At 35.2% G+C, this 26,009-nt stretch overlaps 5 protein-coding genes across 5 annotated transcripts in view; 3 read left to right on the forward strand and 2 right to left on the reverse strand.

The window, feature by feature from the left end:
* The first annotated feature begins 202 nt into the window (after window positions 1–202).
* On the forward strand, window positions 203–4,857 carry LOC120199768 (RNA-binding KH domain-containing protein RCF3-like). The gene is made up of 8 exons (XM_039200784.1): window positions 203–937; window positions 2,477–2,947; window positions 3,214–3,462; window positions 3,662–3,889; window positions 3,981–4,060; window positions 4,190–4,298; window positions 4,400–4,526; window positions 4,615–4,857. The coding sequence occupies exons 1-8, from the start codon at window positions 203–205 to the stop codon at window positions 4,632–4,634; spliced, it is 2,019 nt and encodes a 672-aa protein (XP_039056715.1). The 3' UTR covers window positions 4,635–4,857.
* A 1,305-nt stretch (window positions 4,858–6,162) lies between these two features.
* Window positions 6,163–8,080, forward strand: LOC120199771 (protein PLASTID TRANSCRIPTIONALLY ACTIVE 7-like). Its single transcript, XM_039200787.1, has 4 exons — window positions 6,163–6,255; window positions 6,367–6,417; window positions 6,679–6,738; window positions 7,595–8,080. The coding sequence occupies exons 1-4, from the start codon at window positions 6,190–6,192 to the stop codon at window positions 7,925–7,927; spliced, it is 510 nt and encodes a 169-aa protein (XP_039056718.1). The 5' UTR covers window positions 6,163–6,189; the 3' UTR covers window positions 7,928–8,080.
* LOC120199681 (protein phosphatase 2C 57-like) lies at window positions 7,986–10,948 on the forward strand. Its single transcript, XM_039200699.1, has 9 exons — window positions 7,986–7,993; window positions 8,738–8,866; window positions 8,984–9,089; window positions 9,274–9,384; window positions 9,634–9,713; window positions 9,821–9,944; window positions 10,082–10,114; window positions 10,221–10,267; window positions 10,754–10,948. The coding sequence occupies exons 1-9, from the start codon at window positions 7,986–7,988 to the stop codon at window positions 10,875–10,877; spliced, it is 762 nt and encodes a 253-aa protein (XP_039056630.1). The 3' UTR covers window positions 10,878–10,948.
* A 3,542-nt stretch (window positions 10,949–14,490) lies between these two features.
* On the reverse strand, window positions 14,491–18,202 carry LOC120199767 (importin subunit beta-1-like). The gene is made up of 3 exons (XM_039200783.1): window positions 18,141–18,202; window positions 15,073–17,487; window positions 14,491–14,977 (listed from the first exon to the last, which is right to left on the reverse strand). Exons 2-3 carry the CDS (start codon window positions 17,478–17,480, stop codon window positions 14,779–14,781), a joined length of 2,607 nt encoding a protein of 868 aa, XP_039056714.1. The 5' UTR covers window positions 17,481–17,487; window positions 18,141–18,202; the 3' UTR covers window positions 14,491–14,778.
* Window positions 18,203–24,156: 5,954 nt separating this feature from the next.
* LOC120199772 (probable terpene synthase 9) overlaps window positions 24,157–26,009 on the reverse strand; it is a 7,340-nt gene continuing 5,487 nt past the window's right edge. Inside the window, 4 exon segments of the mRNA XM_039200788.1 lie at window positions 24,157–24,506; window positions 24,599–24,856; window positions 24,941–25,079; window positions 25,169–25,326. Of these exon segments, the coding sequence (XP_039056719.1) occupies window positions 24,219–24,506; window positions 24,599–24,856; window positions 24,941–25,079; window positions 25,169–25,326 (843 nt within the window). The 3' untranslated portion in view covers window positions 24,157–24,218.

A 26,009-nucleotide genomic window follows, 5' to 3' on the forward strand; every position in this document is an offset into this window, starting at 1 on the left:
GATAACTGAAGGTACAATACGCGGAGACGAACAAATCTCGAGAGCAACGATTTACTGCTCTGAAAAGTGAAAACCCTAGACCCGATCCATGACAAGGAGCTGAGCCATCGTCCGGGAAACATTGACGAAAGGAACAGATTGAAATCATTTTGATTTGAAAGTTGAGAACCTTAAAAGGGGGAAAGTTTAGTAGTGTTTTTAGATGGACAGATCTAGATCCAAGAGGAACTATTACTATGACCAAGACTATGATGGGGAGACCATGGGTAGGACGAAACCTCGGTACAACAACCATCACTACCTCCCTAATAGTCACCGCCACCGTGGAAACAATCCCAACAACAATAACAACGGAGGCAATAACGGTCGACCTCCTAATAAAGGCAGTGGCGGTAGCGGCGGCGGGGGTGGAGGAGGACAAGACTCTTCCCTTATGGTCACCACTAGCTACCGCATTCTCTGCCACGATATGAAAGCTGGGGGTGTAATTGGTAAGTCGGGTAGCATTATCAAGTCCATAAGACAGCACACCGGCGCGTGGATCAACGTGCACGAGCTGATTCCCGGCGACGAGGAACGTATCATCGAAATATCTGACACGCGTCGCCGTGACCCTGAAGGGAGAATGCCGGCTTTTTCTCCTGCTCAGGAGGCGTTGTTCCTTATACATGAGAGGATTCTGGAGAGTGATTCGGAGTTTGGATTTGGTGGTGCCGGAGGAGAGGAGGAGGAGGAGGAATATGGAGCGGTGGTGAGAGGAGGAGGGAACAGGGTGGCGACGAGGTTGGTTGTTTCGAGGATGCATGTGGGTTCTTTATTGGGGAAAGGAGGAAAGATTATTGAGCAAATGAGAATGGAAACAAAGACTCAGATTAGGATTCTGCCTAGAGACCATAACTTGCCCCGTTGCGTTTCCATGTCTGAGGAGATTGTTCAGGTCTGCGACCAACTGCATTTGGATCTTGCATTTATTACACAAAAATTAGGCGTAATTTGAAAATACTAATCTTTGGGGTTTTCAAAATTTGATTATATGTTTAAGTGCAATGGCTTAATGGAATGATTGGGCAGTTAAATGCTTATGCACCAGTTAAAGAATTTCAGGTCTTGGTGAGCTGAATCCAAGATCTTGACCTGAATGAATGCTACCCGCGGATTATGGGAGATACTAATGTGGTTTCCTTTCATTGCCTTTTCCCTTAGAGAAACTTTTATTAAGAATCTAATACTAGTATATGACATCGGCAGTGGCATTGCCAGACTGCGGCTCTGGTAATCTTATCTTCATGTTAAACAAGTTGCCCTTTGCTGAAACAAATACCTATTCTCTGTTATTAAACTATAGATGCTTAAGGTTTTCAGAAGGTTCATTATGGAGTTCTTAGCTGGCATGTTGTTTCAAATAAGAATGGCTTCTTCTATTTTGGAATTTCAAATTCTTTGCCTTGTAGTCTGATTGCATTCCTGTGGGTTTTTTTTCAATCTGCTGAGTTATCAATTTTCAAGTTGTTGCCACATTCATGGTTTAATTTTCATCTGCTTTTGTTTCTGTAGATACTTGGGTTCTTGGGCACTAAAAATATGCACAATGTAATTTTTCCTTTCATAATAGCTCACTGATGGAATATTTCATGTATTTGAAAGCTATCAGGCTTTATAATGACGTTCTATACATAATGCTTATCTATTTTTTTAATGTATCTTCCTTATCAGATACAAGTTCTTTTGATTGTCCCATTAGTTCTATTAATTTTTAAATATAATTGAGTATCAATCATTCATATGAATGCTGCATAATATTATCATCTTCCACTTTATCCCATGTTTCTACTTAACCATATTTCTATGATTGCTGAATGCTGATAAAGCTGTTCAAATCTAGGTATTCTATGCAGGTGAGGCTGCAAATGGGTATAAAAGTTGGATATTTTAGATCCCTATATATTGAATTGTTCCCACTGTCCATAATGTATTGCAAAGAATAATGCTTCTGATGGTGCTATTTCTTATGGGATACAAGTTCTTTTGATTGTCCCATTAGTTCTATTAATTTTTAAATATTATTGAGTATCAATCATTCATATGAATGCTGCATAATATTATCATCTTCCACTTTATCCCATGTTTCTACTTAACCATATTTCTATGATTGCTGAATGCTGATAAAGCTGTTCAAATCTAGGTATTCTATGCAGGTGAGGCTGCAAATGGGTATAAAAGTTGGATAGTTTAGATCCCTATATATTGAATTGTTCCTACTGTCCATAATGTATTGCAAACAATAATGCTTCTGATGGTGCTATTCTTATTGGTGGTTTGACTACCAAACATGATTATTCTGGAAAGTTTTTTTTTGGTTTAACAATATCTATCTAAGCAGATTCAGTTTGAACTTCTTTCTCCCTTCCAATTTCCCTCTGGTGGAAGATACTGAAAATGGTTTTATGATATTTGTCTATTGTTGTTTGTTATGCAGGTTGTAGGTGATGCAAATGCTGTAAAAAATGCTATAGCAATTATTTCATCACGCTTAAGGGAGAGTCAGCATCGTGACCGCAGTAATTTCCATGGACGAATGCATTCACCAGAGTGGTTTTCCCCTGATGATGATTATATTCCACCGGTAAACAATACTTCACGTAAATCATCTATGGATGGTTCTTTTGGTTCTCGGATGTCTACTATGAATTACAGAGGCAACAATTATTCCTCCCGTCCATCTGGCTTCATTGAAGCTGGGACTGCTCCTATGGCTAACGGTGGACAACCTCTGTATGGTGAGGATCTTGTGTTTCGGATACTTTGCCCTATTGACAAGGTTGATAGTGTTTTTGGGGAGCCAGATGGCATAGTAGATTTACTTCAAAATGAAATTGGTGTGGATGTCAAGGTTGCTGATCCCGTGGTAGGGTCAGATGAGCAGATAATTACCATTTCTTCTGAGGAGGTACTTATCATCTCTCTATTTTCATTTAATAACATGTAGTCATTTGGGTGGATAGTTTTTTCTTTAGCCTGCTCTCTTTTTCTTTTCTCCAGCTGTATTTGGGTGATAAATTCAGTCCCTCTTAGCTTTTTGAATCAGATATTGTCATTTACAAGTTTTAAAGATTCTAAGACATTTAAAAATCGAATTCTTCATCTCCTCTTGAATTTTGAATTATACATATTCGTAAAGGTTTCTAACATATCTTTGGTTTTGTTTGTCCTTAGGGTCCTGATGATGAGTTGTTTCCAGCTCAAGAGGCTTTATTGCATATCCAAACTCAGATTGTTGACCTTGTTCCTGATAAAGATAACATAGTAACTACTAGGTTGCTTGTTCCATCAAGTGAAATTGGATGTTTAGAGGGAAGAGATGGATCATTATCTGAAATGAAAAGATTAACCGGTGTAAACATACAGATACTGTCGGGAGAAGAACTTCCTTCTTGTGTATCAGGACTGAATGACATTGTGCAGGTTTGCTACTTAGATACCTATTCCTGTGAACCAAAGAGATCTTAGCCTCTCAGTGTTAGTTAAATCTAGGCCGGAAGATTCAAACGCCCGATTCTTAACTTTTTCTATCGCTTGGCCATGAGTTTGTTAAGTTTAATAAATGATGGATGAGATGGATTTACTTTGTATATTCTGAATAGCACTTTGAGTTACTCTGCAGATTGTTGGGGAAATAAAGGCAGCTCGAGATGCTCTTGTTGAGATCACATCACGGTTACGCAGTTACTTGTATAGGGAATTCTCTCAGGTCCCTCCAGCACCACCTATCACTGCAACAACATCCATTGGGAATATTTCTCCAGACCTAACTCCAGCTCGTGATGGACAAACTGCCAATGACCATCCTGCTGGAGCCTATCAGAATGTGCCAACTCCAGCAACATCAAAGGTTGTACTTATGCTGCTTTCTTTTGATTTTGATTTTCCTTTCACTGCTTCATTCTAAGAACATGGTTATAGAAGTTAATTATTTTTTATAGGAAGTTATGAAATCTGGTGCGGAAACAGTGAAGCAGACTGAATCTGAACGGCGGGAAGATGTACCAAGTGCAATTAGCAGGTGGCTAAGTTTTGCATTATTTTTTAAGAAATTTCCATTTAGAGAATGAAGGCTCTTTCAATTCCCTTCCAGTATTTTTAAAGGCTATCCTAATAAAAAGTGCCTCTCTTGCTTGTAATTTTCTATTAGGATCGCTGTACCACTTGTTACTAAGAGTACACTTGAAGTTGTCATACCGGATTATGCTGTTCCCAAGCTGATAGCAAAATCGAAAAACAAACTGGCGCAGATCAGCGAGGTAACCATCACTGCTTTCAACTACCTATTTCGTTTATGTTTACTTTGTTTCAATCTAGTTCTCAAGTAATTCATCTCTTGGTGGATGTATTTGTGGTATAGTTGTCTGGTGCCAATGTGACTCTGGTAGAAGATAGACCAGATGAGGCGCAAAAGATCATTCAAATATCGGGTACTCCAGAGCAGTCCGAGAGAGCCCAAAGCTTGCTTCAAGGCTTCATTCTAAGCAGTAAGTTTTTCATTATCTTATTTGTTCGTTTCTTAGCCCTGTTATTGTAAACCGATGTCTCACTTGGCTCAACTGGTTTTTGATTCAGCACAAGAAGATGGACCTTAAACTATTCCTATGACTCGGATCTTAAACCGATGTTTCCATGTAATCCGATTCTCCAGATGTATAATTCTGAACTTATAATGAGTTGTTGTGCACTGTCATGTAGCCATAAAACAATGGTATGTCTTTTGCTTAAAGTCTGTCTTGAATTAAGAACTGTGGGGAGTGTAAGAGAGCTCCATTGTAAATTGTAACATGAGGAGTTACTCTGTCTTGTTGTTTTTCCTGCAGTGCTTCATTTTTTCCCCTTGAAATTAAGAAAGATTGCAATGCTTCTGTATTATTCGATTCGGATTAATCACGGATTAATCATTTAATATATTGAATCTGGTGATATAAAAAAGTTACTGCTAATATTATTTTAGAATAAAAACTAGAATTTGTTTACTGACAACAGAATCTTTTATATTATGGAAATATCGGGTCACGTAGGTCATATGTCTTACATGGAACTTGGCTGCTAATAATGTTAATGTTTTTGACATTACAACAGTTTGTGTATGGAAAAAGTTTACATAAAATCCTTAACTTTTTACTATTTGAGTTTACAGTACTCAACGTTTCAACACTTGTATTATTATTTTATAAAACAACTTAATTTATACTATAAAATTGTTTGGCTAAACTAACCTTTTAGTCACCAAACCATGGAGCCTGTTTTATTTTAGTCACCGAATTAAAATATTGTACATTTAGACCCTAATGTTACAAATTACTATCACTTGGGCTACCGCATTTAAATTGATAATGAAAATGCTAATGTGATTTTCATAAATTGATATAATAATATAATCATTCTTCAATATTTATACATTATAATAATTTAATCTTAATTTTAAATAATTTAATAAATTTAATCTTTTATAGTTATAAATTATATTATTTTGTTCCAAGAAAGTGTAAATTACACGTTTGGTAACTGAATTTTACTCTCCCCTATTTCACTCATTGTACTTTCAATTTTTTCAATTTACTCACTGAACTTTATAAATTGAATTTTTTTTATCATTTTGTCACAAAATAATTAAAAGGCGTTATGACATGACAACTTACATCAAAATGATTTTTCTTTGAATTCATGAAAAAAAAATTAAATTTTAGACTAAAACGATGTCGTTTTGATGACCATGTCATAATGTTGTTAATTATTTAACGGCGTAGTGACCAAAAAAATCAATCTATAAAGTTCAGTGAGTAAATTGAAAAAACTAAAAGTAAGGTGAGTAAAATAAGAGAGAAAGTAAAGTTCAATTACCAAACTTGCAGTTTATCCCAAAAGAACTCTTTACGTAACAGATAACCCAAAACACTTCACCCCATAACAGCCCCGAAACTTAATTTGTAAGATTTTTAATCTAATGACCAAAATATAATAAACCCTATAGTTTCGTGACTAAGGTGGTATTTTACCCAAACGCCTTGGATCTTTGGGTTCTTGCACACATTTTACACGCAGTAAACGGCATCTATATTTGCCGTTTCAGACTCTCGTAATCTTACCTTATATTCTTAGCTCAGGGCCATCCTAATCCTGAACTATCATAGCTCGAACAAAGGCATGGCGTTTGCAATTTCCAGCCCAAATTTCTTCACTGCTTCTTCAGTTTCACTGCTACTTACGTCGGTAAAAGGTTCACCCCTATTTTGTTTTCCAATTTAGTTCTCTCCATCGTCTTTGTAATATCAAATTTTAATTCATCTTTTTTGGGATTTTTCTCCCCTTGGTTTGGCCCAGGCCAGAACAGGGACTAATTCATGGCGACTCGACACGCATTTAAGCTCACAGGTTCTATATTTCGAAACCCATTTTATTTGGTACTCTTTAAAATTAACTGATTCTATTTTCATATAATGGGGGTAAGGGTAGGTAGATAGTAGGATGTGAGATCAACTTACGTGCGTTATGAATTACTTGATCCCATAACCACAAGGATGAGAGTATTGCGCTCTACCAACTGAGCTAGATGGGCCATTCTTTTATTTGTACTCTTTAATTACCCGAAAATATTTTTTTATTATTATTTTCCTGATAAATAGCTCTTTCCAGGTTGTTTGCCGGTCACAAAGTGAGGGCGGTGGTCGCCGTGTTTGGCGTCGGAGAAAATTGGTATATACTATATATTTTTATCTCTAAGTTTTGTTTTCTTGTGCATAGGATAATTTGTTGGGTAAAGAACACACGAGTTCAGTTACCATTTTATAACAGTTTGATGAATTTATTACCATTTTATAACTATCAAACTTTTACAATTTACTATAACGTGTAATAAATTCATCAAAATGTTATAAAATGGTAACTAATTTTTAATGTGTTATAAAATGATTATTAAATTTTATCGAAATGTTAGAAAATAGTCATTAAATTTATCAAACTTTTACAATTTATTATAACGTCGCAGTGACATGATGTAACAATTCGATAAGTTTGATGACCATTTTGTAATTTTGAAAGTTCAGTAGTTCGATGACCTCTTGTGTACTTTTTCCTAATTTATTTTGGCAAGAAAAATTTTGGTGTCTGTTAAAAATTGATAAGATGTTTGAGCATTCATCCTTTTTTTCTCAGTAGCAAATGTATAATCATATTGGAATTTCATGCTAACATTACAACTTAGAGACTGATTGAGTTGCATGTTGTGGGTTATATCTGCTCGATGTTGCTTTATATATATTGTGAATTAACTCAACATTGCTTGTATTTCACCAAAATTGTAATGATTTAGGAGATGAATTACGAATAAATGTTAGTTTCATTTGTACGTTCCCGTACACTGTGGAAATCTTCCGGCATTTAGGATCGAGTCAAGGTTGTTTATACTTGTCGAAACGAATTTCAAGCCATACCTATCTTTGGTCCTTGCTTCATATGGATGTGCTGTCATGGTGAAAATATTGCGCTCAATGGCATTTAGTTGCAATGTTTACGTGGAAGTGGAGGTTCAGTTTTCCTTGTGTCTGTTCAGGCGAAGAAGGATGAAATGTTGCAGTACAAGATGGAGCGGATTCCGTTCCTGGAGGAGCAGGTTAGGAAGATAAGGGATGGAGGAAAGCTGTTGACGATGGACATCGAGAGGCTGTTGCTATCCGAGGACAACCGTTTCGATTTTGTGAATGATGTAGCGGCTGAGGCCAAAGAATACGTCGAGAGTAACCGGGATGAATACGGGGGCTCAAAGAAAGCTATACTTCATGTGCTTAGTAACCGTGTCAATGATTCCGGGTTCTACCGCCCGGAGGCATATGCCGAATCTGACACTTTCAAGCCCGCAGGTTATCTGAAGGAAGAATTCACCTGAAGTTTTTAAGAAGGTAACATTTTACATACATATGCATATACAAACTATTAAAGGCTGAATGACAGTGTACGTTAAATTCAAGACTTATTGATGATTGTATTAATCAGCTGGCTAAGCTTCAGATTCATAATTTCTCTTTCTTTTTTGTTTTAATGGATGCTTGTTCCTTCTTGATTTAGGGTTAGTATTTGCAAGTTATTTGAATGAGGCGAAATGGGCCTTTATTTACTTTAGCTTTTGTTTCAGTAATAGCTGTTCGGCTCATGAAACCACATGAAGTGCTATCATCGAAAAGAGTGACGCGAATGAGATGATCTCGCTGATTAAGGAGTGATTATTATTATCAAAGGTTTCGGACTCGAGCACGTTGTCTGGAGAGGTGTTTGAGCATTCATTTTTAAATGGTTGAGTCTTTCGAACATATTCTACCTTGTAATCACTTCATATTAATAAAAAAAAATTATTTGATTGAGAAAATCAACACCTCAAAACGCTACCTGATAATTTTTTAAAGTTGACCTGACACAACAAAGCGTACAAATGTAGAAACGAAAAATTGACCCGAACTCTGTGGGTTTAACTTGACAATTTTTGAAAATTAAGGTTCAATCAAGTCGAGTTTGTGTTTATAATGAAAAATATCTAACCTGACTTATAAATAATATAATCGATCTTTATATATTTAAGTATAATTGTTATAGTATATATCTCTTTATTTTTTCGATGAAAATTTTATCCAATAAAAATGATATATATATGGCCGAAATTGAATGACAAATGAAAAAGTGTTACGCTTAAATCGGGTTAAAGCATAGATGAGCTGAATAAAGAGTGTGTTACAGCTTTGCAAGGTGGAGTATTGTTGAACGGAGATTTCAATTCTATTGAGAAGGCGTTAGGGGAGGCTCTTGAAATTGCTGATAAAAAGTTGCTAAACTGGTGAGCAAAATGGAGATATGCTTTGGAACTTACAAATATTGAAAATGGATTTCAGTTTAATTTTGTAGTCTTAATATAATTGGTTGAAGGATTAGCTGGTGTTTCATTTTGTTGAAGGCTTGAAAAGATTGAAGATGGCAACGATGAATCTGGTTCAACCGCCACTGTCATTTTAGATGGAAATGAAGTGATGTTCATTTCTCATGTTGGTGATTCTTGTGTGGTATGCATTCCCGTTCCTATTTCAGCTTTTGTATTACAGTTCTTATTTTAACATTAGGATCCTTAACACTAATACTTCTGGGTTTCCAGAGAGTAACACTTCGAGAATTAGACATAAAAACCTTTATTCTTTGAGTGGATTATATCCCTTTTTCATTCTTTTGTCAGATGATACATTGATGCAGGTTCTGTCTCGTGCTGGAAAAGCACAGGTCTTGACTGATTCTCACCGACCCTATGGGAGCAACCAGGCCTCTTTGCAAGAAATTAAAAGAATCAGAGAAGCAGGTGGATGGGTGTGTTTTTTCTTTTTAATTATTTTTCTTTTCTTTTTTCTGTTCTTGATTATTTTATTTTAAATAGTAATTGTATCACTGATCTTTCTTGTAGTAATTGTATCACTGATCTTTTTCGTACGAACAAGATTTCTTATATTGTGAGTTATATTAAAATATGGTCAGGAACTACAGTGCATCAAACAAGTTTGTCTTACTCACTCACACTGCTCTGATCATAAATCTTTTTGCTGTGATGTCCATATGTAGATTAGCAATGGTAGGATTTGTGGTGACATTGCTGTATCCCGTGCTCTTGGTGACACTCGATTTAAGACAAAGAAGAATGAGTTCGGTTCTTTCCTTGCTGTCAACTTAAAGTCTTCTTTCATAATAGTTTATGTTGAATACGTTTATGCATACATCATAATGATATTGGTTTGGACAATTTGCTCAGAATGCTGAAGAAGGGAGTTGAAGAAAGGAAATGGTCTGAAAATTTTATTTCCAGGTATATCTTCTACAGTTCAGATGCAGTTGCTTTTGTTCGGAATCAACTACGTGAACATGGAGATGTTCAGGTGATTTATACATTATACCAATCTTCATCACAAATAACTGTATCATTCTTCCAGTTTTTATCAGATATGCCTACTAAACTTGCAGATGATATTCTTACCTTGGTTTAATTGTAACTTTCCCCTTATTCCTGATTCAGGTAGCATGTGATGCACTTGCACAAGCTGCTTTGGTAATTTAATTGCGAGAGTAATTTGTATTTTTCAATTAATTTTACTTGTATACATGTATTTGCTGCAAAAGTTCCAGTAACCATAGAAATTTGTCATACCATGCAGGATAATGGCTCACAAGACAATGTCAGCATTATCATTGCTGATTTAGGGTATGCAGCTTTTTCTACCAGCATATGATTTCTGTTATGTTTGTAAAGCACTAAAGCTTAAATTGAGCTGACTGGACATCGTTTGGATTAATCTCTACCACATAACCTATGCTTAGCTATTATATTAGTCTTTAAATTAACCATTACCAACTCTTTGCCCTTTAATGGCTTATTGCAGCCAGTGAGCCACCAGCCGAATGACATGTGCAGCAACTATAAATCAAAACCGTATATAATTTTAAAAACTAGAAAGAACAGTCTTTGGCCCTTGTTCTTAGTCCTTTATTACAACATTAAAATCTAGGTAGCATGGGGAAACATAATAGGAACTACACAGAAATGAATACCGAGTGACAAAATGCTGTTGCTCTTACTAGTTTGTCTTAGCTTTAAAGTGCATCTGATCAGTCTTCGCTTTATGAATTTACATACCATTCCTCTGCCACTGTTAACTTTTATTTCCCCTTGGTTTTGACCATTGCTCAGGCATACCGAGTGGCAGAATTTGCCAGTTGAACAACAAATTTTCCTGTTTGAATTCGGACAAGCTTTAGCCACAGTTGGTGTCGTGTCACTCGGAATATGGTTGTCGTCTCAGGTTTCTTTTTGAGTTTATCAGTTGTGTACATAGAAATGAACGTAGAATTCGAAATGGTCTGTATAATGGGAACTGTATATGCTTCATTAATTATTACTAAATATATACCCATTACTCATTAAGAAAGTAACTATTACTCTCTCTCTCTCTATATATATATATATATAGACACACACACTTGGATCTTACTTTTTAGGCTTAATGTGTCTTGAGGGCTTCGAATTTTTGGGGAAAAAATCATTTCTATCTTTAAATCTTTTTGCACTCGGTTAAGATCTTAAACTCAGGAAATCAATCAATATGTTCCTTTGACGAGACCATCACATGTGGCCTTTAATCATCATTCTTCATAAGTGGATATTCACCAACACCATAGATTATCATCTCATTATTATGAACTGTTTCTGACTGCCGGAGGTCTTCCACGGAAGTTGCTCTCAAACCGTTGGGGGCAGCCTACTACCTTACCTCCCCTCACCCCATTGCATATGGGAATAGGGTCAGCTAATTTAATTGAACGTAAAAGGTTTGTAGATTAAATTGAATTCTTTCCCCAAAAGCTAGAGGACTTCAGAAATCATTCAACCCATTTTTTATAATCAGAAGAGGAATGAGGCTCAAACTAGGAAATTACCAGTACTACTTAACCACTAAAGCAGTAGGAGTATCAACATAATTGGATCTTATATACTAGTACTAGATTATTATTAAGTAAATATGAAGAGATCATCAGGGCTTGCCAGGTTTTTTCCTAGGGTCGTGCTTTGGGTTAGCGCCAGGATCATCATAATCCAGCATTCCACCTACCACCAACAGCTTCCTCGCTGCACTCATCTGGAATCCCATCATCTCCTTCCCACCCTTCATAACACACACATATATATATACACACACATACTAAATCAACACCATTTCCTAAACAAACCAACATAATCGAATTCATACCTACATTATCTGCAGTGCAAATCAAAGTCGATGAATACCTGTTCAACCGAGTATCCCGCCTGTTGAAAGCCTTGGACCATACCAAAGGAGAAAGGCATGAGGAGGAGCAAAAACGCCACAATAAAAGCCCTGAACCAAGAAGAAGAAGCTGCTGCCATGGCTGATATGTGGTTAAACCATGGGCAAGGGAAGCTGTGCTTTTGTATTGGTAGTTGAGGGTATGAAAACATAGCATGCATACGGAGATAATACTATGGTGTTGTTAAGGCCAGCCCAGGTTGGGTGCCCAGTTCCATGTCCCACCCAATAGCAACAGCGTGGTGCATCCCCCCAACCCCCACCCCCACCCCACAAAGTCAACTACACTGTTCTTCATATTGTTTGCATCACCAAATTGAAAAAACGCATGTGTACATTTGGTCTGCATTGCTCAGAGCCTCAGGTTTAATGTATCTTCTTGGGATATGTGTTTATCACTTTTTTTTTTTAAAAGAAATTTCAAATGTTCATCAATAGTCATCACGAACGGAATTTAAGATCAAATATTTAAATATTAGGAGGGGTAAAATATCTATCAAAAAATCACTTTCAAGGAGAGTAGTGGTTTATATCATCGTGTCAATGCAAAGGCAATTGAAAGGAAGTTAGTGGGCTAAAGATCCGAGGAAATCAAATGGAATGCATTTTGGCAGAGAGTTGGAATTTGGCGACTTCCATCTACTTGCACCACGACCATGGAGCACTGCATGCTTTCCATGTTTTATCTTTATGTGTATACGCCGTGTGTAACGAACAGTGGAAGTCATGAGTTATCGAAATTAAATTATAAACTTTAAGTGATTCAAAATACAATGTTACCTGTAACAAAAAAATTAATAATACAATGTTACCATTGTGTAAATCATATAATCTTAAAAGGGATTAAATTTAAGTCTTATTTTATTATCAAAAGGTTAAAATATAATTTTATCGATATACAACTTTATAACTTTTTTTTATTAAGTTAAGATGATTATAAACTAATATTTATTCTAAATACTTTCAATCATTCAATGCTCGTTAGTGCTCGAACTCATGACTCCTAAGAACAACAACGATTCCTTTAACCACTGAAGTAAATTAGTTCGTGCTATAATTTTAAAAGAATAGGAATCACAATGAATTCGATATCTATACTTTTTTAATTATTTAAATAGAAATTCATCAATAACTAGTTTGTTTAGAGGGGTGAGGTATTAGACAAGGTAGTATATTTGAATCTTAGTGCTGTTAATGAAAAAAAAAAATTAGATTAGAAGGGTTGTCCCATAATAAATCTATCCATCCGATAACGAATATGTTTAAATTTAATAATTATCTAAATATAAATAAAAAATAGCAAAGCAATCACAACATAAAATAAAATGATTATTCTAGTAAAATGGTGGATGTTTTTAGGTATGGACTAGAGGAGGATGTACAAGAATACCGCTCAAAGTGGCATATACTATTCATTTTGGATGCTTACAGTATAATTTTCCATTTTTTTTTTTTGGATTCCATCTCTCTGATTTATTTGAACCTCTTTCATTGCAATCTACAACCATGAAAGGCACTCATCTACTGAAAATGGATGGATTATATACATGGCTTTGATTTCATTCATTGTTTTAGTGTTTTTAATAATTTTTTTCACAATCGTTGAAGTTGGTTTTTTTAAACAAAACGTGATATAACTTAGGCAGGACGATCTTTTATGAAGGGAAGAATAATTTAGGAGAGAATGATACACTCCTAGGGTCTTTTACGGACACTTCTGGTCAGGATGATGCAGAATTTTATGTTAAAGAGAGTAAATTTATAAAATTTTAAAAGAAAAATGAACGGACTAAAAATAAATTTTCAACAGAAAATATAAAAAAATTCAGAGGACAATCATCCATGAGGCATTGAATGTTGTTCAACCTGTAGAGGATTGTCACAAAACCTCTCTTGCACTGCCTCCTGTCTTTGCTCCATTGCTCTTGAGCCTTAGACTTAATTAAACAGCGGGTCAAAGCTCATTTTCCGGGTTGACCCAACAAATTTAACTCATAAAAGAATAGTAACAGTGTTAAACGTGGTAATATCCAAAGCAAAAAGGCCAAAGGCCTCTCTTTTATATAAAAAAAAACAGTAATGACTGAGGCACACAGAAATAAGTTGCCTCGTTCATTCCGTTCCCAAAACTGTGATTCTAAATAGTAATCACTTTCTCTTGGCAGTGACAACCAAAAATACATTTTCAAATAACAACAGAAAACCAAAAAAGTATACCCAAAATGAAACGCAAAAACCCATGAAATTCTATGAATGCATGAGATCCAACAATTTGACTCCCAACTAAAACCAACAATTGGAGTTGATTCTAATGAATGCAATGCTGAATGTAGTTAATCCCCGACCCGACCCAAAACCAAGATATGTAAAAGAAGCAGAAGAGATTAGATGCCACCCACTGATGCATTTGCTTCACAGATATGCAGGCTTGGGCTTCAAAAATTAGGATTTCTAGTTTGACAACGGTGGTTAGCAGCACTGGAGATTTCTTTAAATGCTTCTCCACTTGGAACCGGATACTCAAATCATCCGTTCCATCAAACTAAATTTACTGGGAGTGGGAGAAGATCATGATAAGGCAAAACTCGATGCTCATCTTGACACAACCGTGTAAAAACAAGTGACCAAGCTACCTGACTAGTCGGTCATTCCAGCAAGTCACACTCCATGATCCCCTCCCCTGCTCCACTCCTTCAAGACCGAAAGATATATTCTCTCCATCCAGTTCATTGATGATGCTGATGCAGATGTTAGTGACAACATGAAGACGGATAACTTCAGTTGTCTGACAATGGCAACGACTTGACACATGCAACCCCAGACCCTCAACTCAACACACCCGAAAGCACGGACTTCTAAAAGAAAATAAACATGCTGAATGCCAACGTAATCAAACAGAAATGGCACGAGTAATGGCCAACTTGGCCCATTCAGCGGATTCTTTAATCATAAGGTCCTCTGATGACAAGCATTCATTCAAAAAGTCTTTGCTTGAGACGGATTGATGTATCATAGAACCAGCATGACTTCCCAATGTATCAGCTAGATCTCCAAGGACCCCAATGGCAGTTTTCATGACCACATCATCCCTATATAAGGAACATCAAAATAAGTTAATAAACCCATGTCGGAAGACATAATCATTAGTTAAAGTTTAAATGAGGTAACTTCTAATAGAACTCACATGTCTTTCTCCATGTATATGCCATCCAAAAACTGGAGGATGTAAGGTGCATAGGGAATCAACAGCCGAGTTTTGGGAGAGTTTTTAAACCCTTGGAAAATACCAGAATATGCCTCCAGAATTCCATTTCTCAGGGAGTTTGTGTACTCTACCAATTCATCATCACCTGCTATATGGGTAGACAACTCTGCAGCGCTTTGAAGTGCAGACATGGCCCACATTAGGTACTTTTCAAAATACTCTCCGACTGCCAATGCAATGTCACCAAAACATGAAAATATGGGAGGCTTCACAGAGCGATGCAACTGGTTGCTTGATAAATTCTTGAGAAGTTGAGTCATAATGCCATCACAGTAAGGCACAATTTTTTCCTCCAGTGCCCTGGAAATGTCACCCACAACACCAACGGTCACAGCACAGACCTGGTACTCCTCAAAATTCTGGAGACCCATTTCCAAGTACTTATAAAACTCTGGCATGTATTTTGCAAAATCTACTCCTGTCACATAAGCAAGAGCACCGATAGCAAGCATGGCTTCCTCATGTACAGTAGCACTCCTGCAAGCAAAAACCCTAAGGAAAAGTCCCATGATCTGATCTGCATGCTGCATGAACACATATTTGGTTGGTTCTTGTGAACCAAGCTTCTGAATAATAACTTGTAAACACCCACAAAGAAGGCCTTGCAAGTCACTCTGCTTTTCCCTTTCATCAGATGAGAGTTTCTGGCCCTCGAGGGTGTTATGAAGCTCCATCATGATGACAGGAACCAATTGCAACACCAATGGAGCTGTCTCATCAGTTGAACATCTCACCACTTCATTCAATGTCTCATAAGCAGCAGTCCTCAACCGGGATTGACCAGCTTCTTCTCTGTGAGTGACAGTGAGAAGGGACTGGACAATTTCCTGGAAAAAAGGAGTTAAAGGAGATGATGGACCCATTTCATCATAACCTTGTGCAAGAAAATAGAGAGCACCACAGGCCTTCTCGGCTACATTTGGAGTGTCCTTCATACTCTGTAGCAGAACTGTAACTATCTGTTGGCAATTTGCCTGACTGATAATGGGAGAATCAACCTCTGAACCATGAAGAAATTCAAAGATACGTCCCAGAGTCCAGGCTGTTGTGTCTTTGACGTGGCTACTGGGGTCCTTTGTCAATGCACAGAGCATGAAGGTAAGGGCAACATTCACAAGGGGTATTAACTTCTCAGGAGAAGGGCCCTCCAAGACTGAACCAAAGGCATAAGTAGCCCCCTCCCTCGGCCTCCAATCTGGTTTTGAAATATTTTCCTCAATAAACGGCACGACAAGAGGAACTATATCATCTCCCACAGTCCGTGCAACCAAACCAAGACATGTTCCACCGGCCATTGCAATATTCCAAGCCCCTTCATCCTGATCCTCCTCCTGCTTCAACAGCGTCTCCAACAACATAGGAACAAGGGCGGGGAGTGCCTGCTTGATGAAGTAAAAACAAGGAATATCAGAGTCCCCAGTAAAATCACCACCATATTCTTCCAAAATATCTATCTCCTCATCGCATATTGAACTCCAAAACTCGATGGCTTGAAGGGCAACAGGTTCCTCATCTTCTTTCACAGCCTTTGCTGTGATGTTAAAAATATCCTGGATATATGGAGCTAGTTTTTCATAGTAAGTTGATGAAATGGATACCAAACACTCGAAAGCTGCTTGCCTTAACTTTACTTCTGGGGACAGCGTTGCCTCACATACAACTCTCATGATATAATCACGCTCCATGTCATTGCTGAAATTTGCCTGTGCAAATCCTAATGCATTGTAAAGTGCTCTTGTAGCAGCAAGCCTCACATCAATGCTTCCTTCTGAAGAACTCATGCCTTGAACTACAGCTGTAAGAGTTTTATTCATTTGGTCTTGATCAATGACATCAGGGGAGACCTCCTCACACAAATACCCAAGAGTCTCCAAAGTGGCTTGCTTAGCATGAGCAGGTAGCTGATGAATATTTGATAAAAGTGACCCAATCAACTCAGGCCACTGTTTATGTGGCAACTCAATGCCTGCAACCTTTGCAATGACTTGAGATGCAGTTGAACGAGCATCAGATACTGGAGATATTAGAGTCTTCAGTAAGCATGCCTTAATCTGGCTCTTTGCATTGCTGTCCAACGATAACCATCTTTGAACAAGCTCAAACTTCCTATGTTGTTCCTTCGCATCCAATGCATTCTTAAGTATCAAGCCAGCTAATTTACGTGTTTCAACAGGCTTCTCCTCATTTGCTAACTCTCCAGAAAGCGACACCAAGAAAACAGTAAGATTCTGTTCCTGAAACTGTTTCAAACTTTCTTCTGCACTATTCCGTACAGCTCCGTCTATTGACTGTGCACTCAAAAGCACCTGTGTAATCCCCGTAGCCATAATATTTCTGAAAAGTGAAAACATGACAAAGAATATATTAGATGTACATAAAATCAAAATTAAATATAGAATTATAGATAGATAGTCCAGCACTTCAATCCTGAACCCAATATGCAGGAAAATTACATGTACGTAAAATCAGAGCTAAATATAGAATTATAGATAGATATTCCAGCACTGTTGCCTTAAAATATGTTGAATCAGAGTAAACGACAATAACAAGAATGAAACCAATATGCAGTAAATGAATCAAATAGATCCATGAAAACCCTATTGTCATCTCTACTTACATAATTAGCAGTTGAGAGAAACACTTAAACATAGAGATCAGTTATGCAGCCAATTCGACATTAAAAAAGGCTTAAAAACCTGAATTTTGATAAAGAAAATAAAAGAAATTTCCTAGATCAAAGTCGATCTAAATTAAATAGAATTAACACTTAGAATTTCGACCATTCAAACCTTTGCAAGCAAAAGAATATAATAATCAGTATTTCAAATAGAAAGAACCTTGGTGTATACATATAAAAACCGGATTAATGTATCAATATCAGATACCGAAAACCACTGTACGAAACCCTAATTACAAATCAAAACAAACGTTTAAAAAGGGGAATTTGACAATACGATCTTAAAATTCAATAAAAATGGAGACTTCACCTTTCACCGATTGGAGAAGAGCAGCTGAATTTGATGCTAATAATTAAAGAGCGCGCAAGAAGAAGACGCGGATTTGGAGCTGGACTCAATAATTTATTTATACAAATAATATATATTTTTAAATTACTTTTTAGAAGGGAATTCAATTTTTTAAAATTATATTATTTCAAAGGATTATATCAAGTACTTAAAATATGTCTTTATTTTTTGGTTAAAATAAGTATATAAAGTATTTTATGTCAAATAAGTACCTAAATTATTAAAAAATTATTTAATTATTTAAAAAAGTTAACATGTGACATTAATTAAAAAATATTTCAAGTACTTAGATAAAAAATTGAATAATTTAAGCATCTATTTTGATAAAAAAAATACTTTAAATATTTATTTTAACTAAAAATTAAGTACTTATTTTGTCCATGTTGAAAACAAGTTTGTGGAGTAATGACTCACAAAATTAGAAGAAAAGGTGCAAGGAGCAGCAGCTAATAGTTTTGCTCCATCGAGGATGAATGTTGTAGCCTAAAGGAAAGACGTTGCCCTTAAATAGAAACCACAAAACAATTTTGTAGCCTAGAGGTTATTTGATTAATTTAGTTTCTAATAATATTTTAATAAAAATAAAAATCTGATTTTCCATTAGCAAATCATTCAATTTTGGTGTTTCGTGCACGAACCAAGTGATCTCGGTAATTAAAGAATTGTTGTTATTCCTGGAAGTCTCGATTTCGAACACTTGAAATGCAACGAGTATGAGCATTTAATATCACATAGTTGAGAATTATCTTTAAACATATACTCATATACTTAGCCTAGGAGTTGAATATTGGTATATGTAAGATTGTTTAGTGGTTGATTATTAGTTTATTGATTGGTATAAAAGTGAGTGTTCGATCAAATTGAGTCGAGTAAAAAGAATTTAAGTTATTCGACTTAAACGAATCTTATTTTATAATTCAAATTTGACTTGAAATTTTTCAAGTTGAGTTGAGTTTATAAAATTCGAGTCTAGTTGATTCTAATTATTCAAGTTTATATTTAAATTTAATTATTATTATTTTTGAATAGAAGCCGTTAGTATTATTAAAAAAAGTAAAAATATCCGAAATTATAATAAGAGTTTACAACTATCATCGTAAACTAAATACATATTTAAACTTTTCCTGTAGCATTGAAACTAGTCACTTTAAATCATATAAGGACTATACATGTAAAATGTTAAAAACCCAACCAAAAGACTTGAACAAAAATAGATACTTATAAATCTGATTGTGTCGGCACATAAAGCACAAAAGAAAATTAAGTCATTGAAAGACCACTGAGAACTGCAGACCATAGTTGAGTGTCGTGAGAAACTATCCACAAACGCAAAATCACGCATCCAAATTCAATCCAAATGTCCATATCAGGTAAGATCAAAAAGATTACGAATAAGCGTCATCTTGATTAGTCGTGGCGTCATCAAATACAACCCTGAGAAAATATAATAAAATAACGGACAAACGATCGAAAAAAATCGAAAAATATGCCACAAAAGCATAGATAAACGTGCAACACATGCATAATTATTCTTATTAAAAAAACAAAGAGAAAAGAGAACTGACGGTCGAAAACTAACATCAAAGTCGGTGTCGTTGTCGGCTAAAGAAAATCAAAGAAGAAAAAATTGATATGATCTATGAAAACGATGCAAACTTAAAGAAAAGAAAGAAAAAAATGAAGACAAAGGAGAAAACCGCTAAGGAAAGGGTGAGCATATTTAAATTTAATTATAAATATTTATAATAGTATAATACTATGTAATTCTAATTTAAACGATATCTATAACCATATACAATACATATATGTTTATTCATAATTTTTTGAGGTCTCGTGCTCGAGTATCAGATATGTCATGAAAATGAATGTTCAATATCAAATGATTGAAAGTTAATTTTGAATAGATACTACCTTATACTAACCTTAAATTAATAAAAAAACGAAAAAATAACAAATAATAGAAAGAAATTTCACTATTTCAATAACAAGAACAAGAGAATTTCACAAAATAATAAATCTTAATTTTTTTAATGAATGAAATCTTAACATTTTAATTATATGTATCCTAAATCACACATTTCTATTGATTAAACTTTGTTTGTAAAGCACGAATCAATTCACATAAGTGATTAAAGGAATCGTTGTTATTTCTAAAGATCACAGTTTCAAACATCAACAATTGTAGGACGATGATTAAATGATTATTGTCAAATAATTGAGAATATAGTTTAAAATAAATACTATTTTATAATCAATTTTGTTTAATAAAAAAACTAGGGAAGATAGCCCTCTAGGAAGATTTTCTTTCACTTGAATTCGATTAATTATTGTCATAATAAAATTTGATCCCGATTTGACACTTCAATTTCAATCTGATTTAAAAATTTAAGAAAGAATTTAACTTCGACTCAATTATAGTCAATTCATCATCATTTTTATTTGTTACAGATTTTATGTCAAAATAAGAAAATAATTAAATGAAATATTATTTTTTTAATTTTATAATATAAATTAAAATTAAATTCAATACCATAATTTTAGCATGTTAGTATTTTTTTAACTCTAGCGTGTTAGTTTTTTTTGAAAGAAGCAACTAATTTTATTTAAAATAGTTAATATCCTAAATTATAATAAAAATTTATGATTACAATCGTAAATTAAATACATAATTAAAAAAATTATATAATTATTGAAACAAGACTAGTAACATAAGATCACATAATGATCATACAAGGAAAGATTAAATTAAACTAAGAAACTCAAACAAAGATAGATACAAACAGATCTGATCGCATCGGCAAACGAATCACAAAAGAATATCAAACTATTGAAAGACTACCAACAAATTACAAATCAGACTCGAGTGAAATGAAAAGCTGTCCACAAACGTAAATCTAGTATGGTATTCAAATCCAATCTGAATATTCAAAACAAGAAAAATCATAAAATATCATATAAGCACTATCTTAATCAGTCATTATGATATCAAATTAACCGTTAAAGAAAAGATAAACGAAAAACGGCCAAACAACAACAAAACTCAAAAGCAAAAGAAAAGGAGGAGCTGGTCCTATTTCCTTGCAGCAAGGTGAAAATCGAGAGGAGCTCAGCAAGAAAATTCAGAGAAATAGAAATCCCGTAGTACATGCTCAACAGATTCGATAATACTTGGACAATTAGGACAATATGGGTTTGAGGAAATTCTCCGATAGCATAAATTCTGCATGGTAGGAAGAAAATTATGGAAAATTTTCCATCCTTGAAGCTTGATCTTACGTTGACAGTTTGCTTCCCATAACTTCTTGAAAAAGACTCCAAAATTATTAATACTCTCCCTGTCGCTTACCAATAAATGATATCCACTTGACAGAATACAGGCCCGTGCGCTCTCCTCCCCATACATTATCATCTTGGGCATTATTCAAAGGAAGGGGATGCTGAGAATTGTATCCACTTCCTCCTCTGAAAACAGGCCTTTAACTAGCTCCTCATTCCAGTTCCTCGAGTGATTATCGATAAGATCCGAGACCCAAATAACAGAATCAACTTGCGGGCTACTGATTTTTTTGGGAGGAAAAACAGGTAACCAATAATCATTCCAAATTGAAACCCCATACCCCAATCCTATTCACCAGCGGATGCCCATCTCCAACAGCCCCCGAGCACTCCAAATGCTTCTCCATATATACGAAGTACTCGATCCTAGTAGAGAATGTAAAAAAAAATCAGAAGATGGGTAGAATTTAGCCCTGATTAGCCTACTCACTAAAGTGTCCGGAGTAGTAAACAATTTCCATCCTTGTTTCGCCAACAAAGCTGTGTGAAACTTTGCCAAATCACGAAATCCCAATCCTCCATTCCCCTTGATATCACACAACGAATGCCTCGAGCACCAATGAATTCCCCTTCTTTTTGGTGATTTCTGCCACCAAAACCGAGCTAAAGTCCCCTCTCTCGTTACACAAGCTTTTGGGCAGAAGAAAACAGTTCATAGAAAACATGGGAATCGCTTGTAAAACCGATTTAACGAAAACCTCCCTTCCTCCCTGTGATAAACACCTGATGCACCAGGAATTAATCCAACCAATGATCCGCTCCTTAAATTGAACAAACGCTTGTGTTTTATTTCTCCCCACCATAGCCGGTAAACCCAAATACTTCTCTGGGTTTGAGGAACAAGAAACACCCAAGACTCTCCGTACATCCGCCATTTGAATCAATAACATTGGAACCGAAGAATAGTCCTGACTTATCGAAGTTTATGAGCTGTCCCGATCTTTTCTCCATATCTCCTGAGAATATCCTTTATCACCCCCGCTGTTCGTGCATTCGCTTCTCCAAAAAGAAGACGCTCATCAGCAAACATTAGATGAGTTACCGATTGGCCACTTAAATAGATGGGTCAAAACCTATTTAATTATCTCATTTTAATACATTATAAGCTAATTTTTAATATATATATATATTAACGAAAATCTATTTAATAATATAAAAAATAAAAAATATTGATATATAAATCTCATTTTAGGCTGGCATAGATTCTTTCTAAACTCAATTTATTTCATTATAATTTAATTTTTTTTAAAAAAATAATACTTAATCCTGTTAAATCAAACCATATGGGCCACTTAAATAGATGGGTCATGAGAATTGATTGGACTGTCACATAATTCAGAATTATGGAAATTATGATGTTATACAACTTAAAAAAGAAAAATTCATCGTCAAGTGATAAGTAAATTGATATCGTTTAAATAAAGTTTTTAATTTAGGTCTTTGTGTATACAGAAAATCTCTGCTGGGAGACTCACCCACTAAAACCAGATGTGTGACTCTGATTGATTCAGATTAATGAGAACGAAGCCTTGGAACTGAAGGGACTGAAGGGAAATAAAGGGAAAAAACTGAAATTTCCTTAGCCGTTTCTCAAATAATAAAAAGAAAAAACAAAAGTTCATTATCCCCAATAGGCAGCTAAATCACTTCACAATGTGGAAAAGATCAGCCCATGTGATAAGAAGCCTACGGGGAAACAACTCCCTTACTCTTTTGTTTTATCAGGAAAGAGGATGTATTATTATTAGTGGATTTAAAGTTGTATATCGATGTTAATTAATATTGATGTAAAATGTGTGGATGACGACGTGTAATGAATATATATATATATATATATATATAGAGAGAGAGAGAGAGAAAATCAGTATAAAAATTGTACTATAAGGTGCGTTTGGTTCATGGAATGTAGTATTACATCTGGGAATAGAATTACCGGAATATAATATTACCTAACACATTATTGGGAATGTTGCATTGTTATGTTTGATTTGTTTAGCAGAATGTAAGATTACAATGTTTGGTTAAAAGAATAAAAGATTATTGAAATGTATATTTTATCAAATATCCTTGTTATATATTTGTTTTTTAAACAAGTTGAATTATAATATTCAAAAGAAAATATTTTTATAAAAGATCATAGAAAATATATTATTTTATTATTTTTAATTTATACATTTTCTTTAAAAAAATTAAATTCATAAAATTTATATAATTTTTTTTACAAAATTTAAAAGATAAATTTGTAATTTACCCTTCATAGAATTTTTTTTATTCAACGGTTAGTTGAATGATATTTTTGAAGAAAAAAAATTGTTTTAAGGGCATTTTAATCCAAAATCATGGGAAAAGAATAATACCTAAGTGATTAAGGGGAATGACATTCCCACAAAATGCCACTATTGGAAATGAGTTATTACCCCTTATTGGGAATCTTTGCAATCCAAACATGGGTATCATGTTCTGGAAAAAAAACTCTCCTCGGTAATCTCACAATCTCTCATCCAAACGCATCCTAAAGGTATGTGATATACTATAATTTGTTCTCTAGAAAATAATTTACGTAAAATGAATAACCTGAAAATTGTTTTACCTAAAATGAATTACATTTATTTCAAGGTGGTATTTTGGAACATGTTCTTGAATGGACGATGCACCTAGTTGATCACTTCATGATCGATGTCCTTATTTATTAAGCCTCGTGCTTTAGTTGATGGTTTGGACAATGAGCGACATTAAAAGATCCTTTGTTGCTCCGCTCGATGTCCCGATTCCATCTCCATGGTGGTATATGCAGTGAGAAGTGCGCGCCATGTTCAAGCACAACTTCGCCATGGACCTTGGTATTGAGCTTTTGTAGCTTTCCTCGTTTAACTTTTTCCATGAATGAAACAACAAGCTCCTAACGTGCTTTATTGCTTCTTCTCTGGACGCACCTGCTTCAACCATGTAGCACTCTATCGATTTCGCTATGTCTCCTCTAGCACTCTCGGCCTTCACAGAACATGAACCAAAGATCCTGGTTTATTGATTATTCATTGTACTACAAATGATTATGATCGGCTGGTATTTAGAGTTATTGTTACCTTGCAAGTGCCCAAATCATTGGTCATTCGGGTAATTAGGGACGACCAATATAATAGCTCACCACCCTGCTTCAAACAATGGTCCATAGACACAGAGTTCCTGCCATCGAGTCCCTCTTGTAAAATATAAGCATGAACTATTGCTTCCGGACCTCCGATTGAGATCCACGCGTTTTCTAAATACTCCTCCAGTGTTGGCGTGTAGCCACTGTAAAACCATCTTGCTTCGGTGAAATATGATTCACAGAGTTTCTTCCACTGCATGCAGGTAAACATACATGGAATGTCAGATCATTTAAGCATATTAATGCTGCACTGCTAAAGAATCTGTATAGAACTAGCCTCTTCCTTGATGTAGTGGGTGGTATTGGATCCGCCATCTTTCAGGATTTCGAGTTCCATATCATTGACAAAGTCGAGCAAGGCTAAATAGCATGCCCTCATGTATTCTGGAAGGTCCTCCATGGCCTTAATATCCCATCTAAATAGCATAGGAAAAAAGGGGAATTTTTTTAGATCAATAGTAATTTTGTTACATCCTACAAAAGTAGAGAAGGATATTTATGTTACTGATTCACTGCTTTGGTGAAGATTTCGAGTTCGTGCCGTGTTCCGTATACGTCATACATGTCGTCGATTGCAGATAAAATGCAGACGAATCTGGTGAGGTATGTCCTGCATTTAGAGAATTGCGGCTCGAACACCATTCCCATTGCCCATATATAATTCTCTGTTGAAAATTCAATATTAGCCTATATGTTCACACCTAAATTAATTTGATGTCATTGCTTACATCAATTTAGTTTTGATGTCATTGCTTACATCAATTTAGTTAGGTGAAAATTAAGTATTTTTCTCATGTTTTAATTTCAATGGTTTAGATTATTTAGTGTTTATTTTAATGAGTGGTTTAGATTGTTTCTTGTAACCTATAAATACCCTACTTGTATTTGAGTTTTATCATCCAACAATCAAAGCTTAATTATAAGCATTTGAAAGCTTTCTTAAGAGTTCTTCCCTTTTGCAATTTTGTGAGATTATTCTAAAGAGAGTTTTTTTTTTGGATCAATTAGAGTTTTTACTCTATTTTGATTCAACAATTGGTATCAGAGCCACGTTTTTTAAGATCTCTTGAAATTCTGAGTATGCTCTGTGGCTGCAGTTTTTAACTGATCTTCCACATCAGAAAATATTTCTTGAGTTATTGTCGAGGTTATTACAAACCTTGTGGAGCTTCTTTGTGTTTAGAGTAATTTAGTACTCTGCACGTTTGTTACTCAAGCTTGTTCGGTGTAGTCAAAGCCTTGCCGTTAAGATGGGTGATCTTCAAGTAGTTGGAGGAATCAAGAAGCTCAACAACAAAAACTACAACACGTGGGCAACATGTATGGAGTTATACTTACAAGGTCAA

Source organism: Hibiscus syriacus, unplaced genomic scaffold (genome assembly GCF_006381635.1).
Source record: "Hibiscus syriacus cultivar Baekdansim isolate YM2019G1 unplaced genomic scaffold, ASM638163v2 tig00005465_pilon, whole genome shotgun sequence".
NCBI classification, from domain to species: domain Eukaryota; kingdom Viridiplantae; phylum Streptophyta; class Magnoliopsida; order Malvales; family Malvaceae; genus Hibiscus; species Hibiscus syriacus.

What these genes read in the sequence shown, in the direction of transcription:
- LOC120199768 (XM_039200784.1), top strand. Translation starts at nt 203, where the DNA reads ATGGACAGATCTAGATCCAAGAGGAACTATTACTATGACCAAGACTAT. An exon ending in TGTCTGAGGAGATTGTTCAG is followed by an intron (nt 938 to 2,476) that starts GTCTGCGACCAA and finishes TTTGTTATGCAG; the next exon opens with GTTGTAGGTGATGCAAATGC. An exon ending in AACTGGCGCAGATCAGCGAG is followed by an intron (nt 4,299 to 4,399) that starts GTAACCATCACT and finishes TTTGTGGTATAG; the next exon opens with TTGTCTGGTGCCAATGTGAC.
- LOC120199767 (XM_039200783.1), bottom strand. Translation starts at nt 17,480, where the DNA reads ATGGCTACGGGGATTACACAGGTGCTTTTGAGTGCACAGTCAATAGAC. An exon ending in ATATACATGGAGAAAGACAT is followed by an intron (nt 14,978 to 15,072) that starts GTGAGTTCTATT and finishes TTCCTTATATAG; the next exon opens with GGATGATGTGGTCATGAAAA.
- LOC120199771 (XM_039200787.1), top strand. Translation starts at nt 6,190, where the DNA reads ATGGCGTTTGCAATTTCCAGCCCAAATTTCTTCACTGCTTCTTCAGTT. An exon ending in ACACGCATTTAAGCTCACAG is followed by an intron (nt 6,418 to 6,678) that starts GTTCTATATTTC and finishes AGCTCTTTCCAG; the next exon opens with GTTGTTTGCCGGTCACAAAG. An exon ending in TTTGGCGTCGGAGAAAATTG is followed by an intron (nt 6,739 to 7,594) that starts GTATATACTATA and finishes GTGTCTGTTCAG; the next exon opens with GCGAAGAAGGATGAAATGTT.
- LOC120199681 (XM_039200699.1), top strand. An exon ending in GATAAAAAGTTGCTAAACTG is followed by an intron (nt 8,867 to 8,983) that starts GTGAGCAAAATG and finishes ATTTTGTTGAAG; the next exon opens with GCTTGAAAAGATTGAAGATG. An exon ending in ATGTTGGTGATTCTTGTGTG is followed by an intron (nt 9,090 to 9,273) that starts GTATGCATTCCC and finishes ACATTGATGCAG; the next exon opens with GTTCTGTCTCGTGCTGGAAA.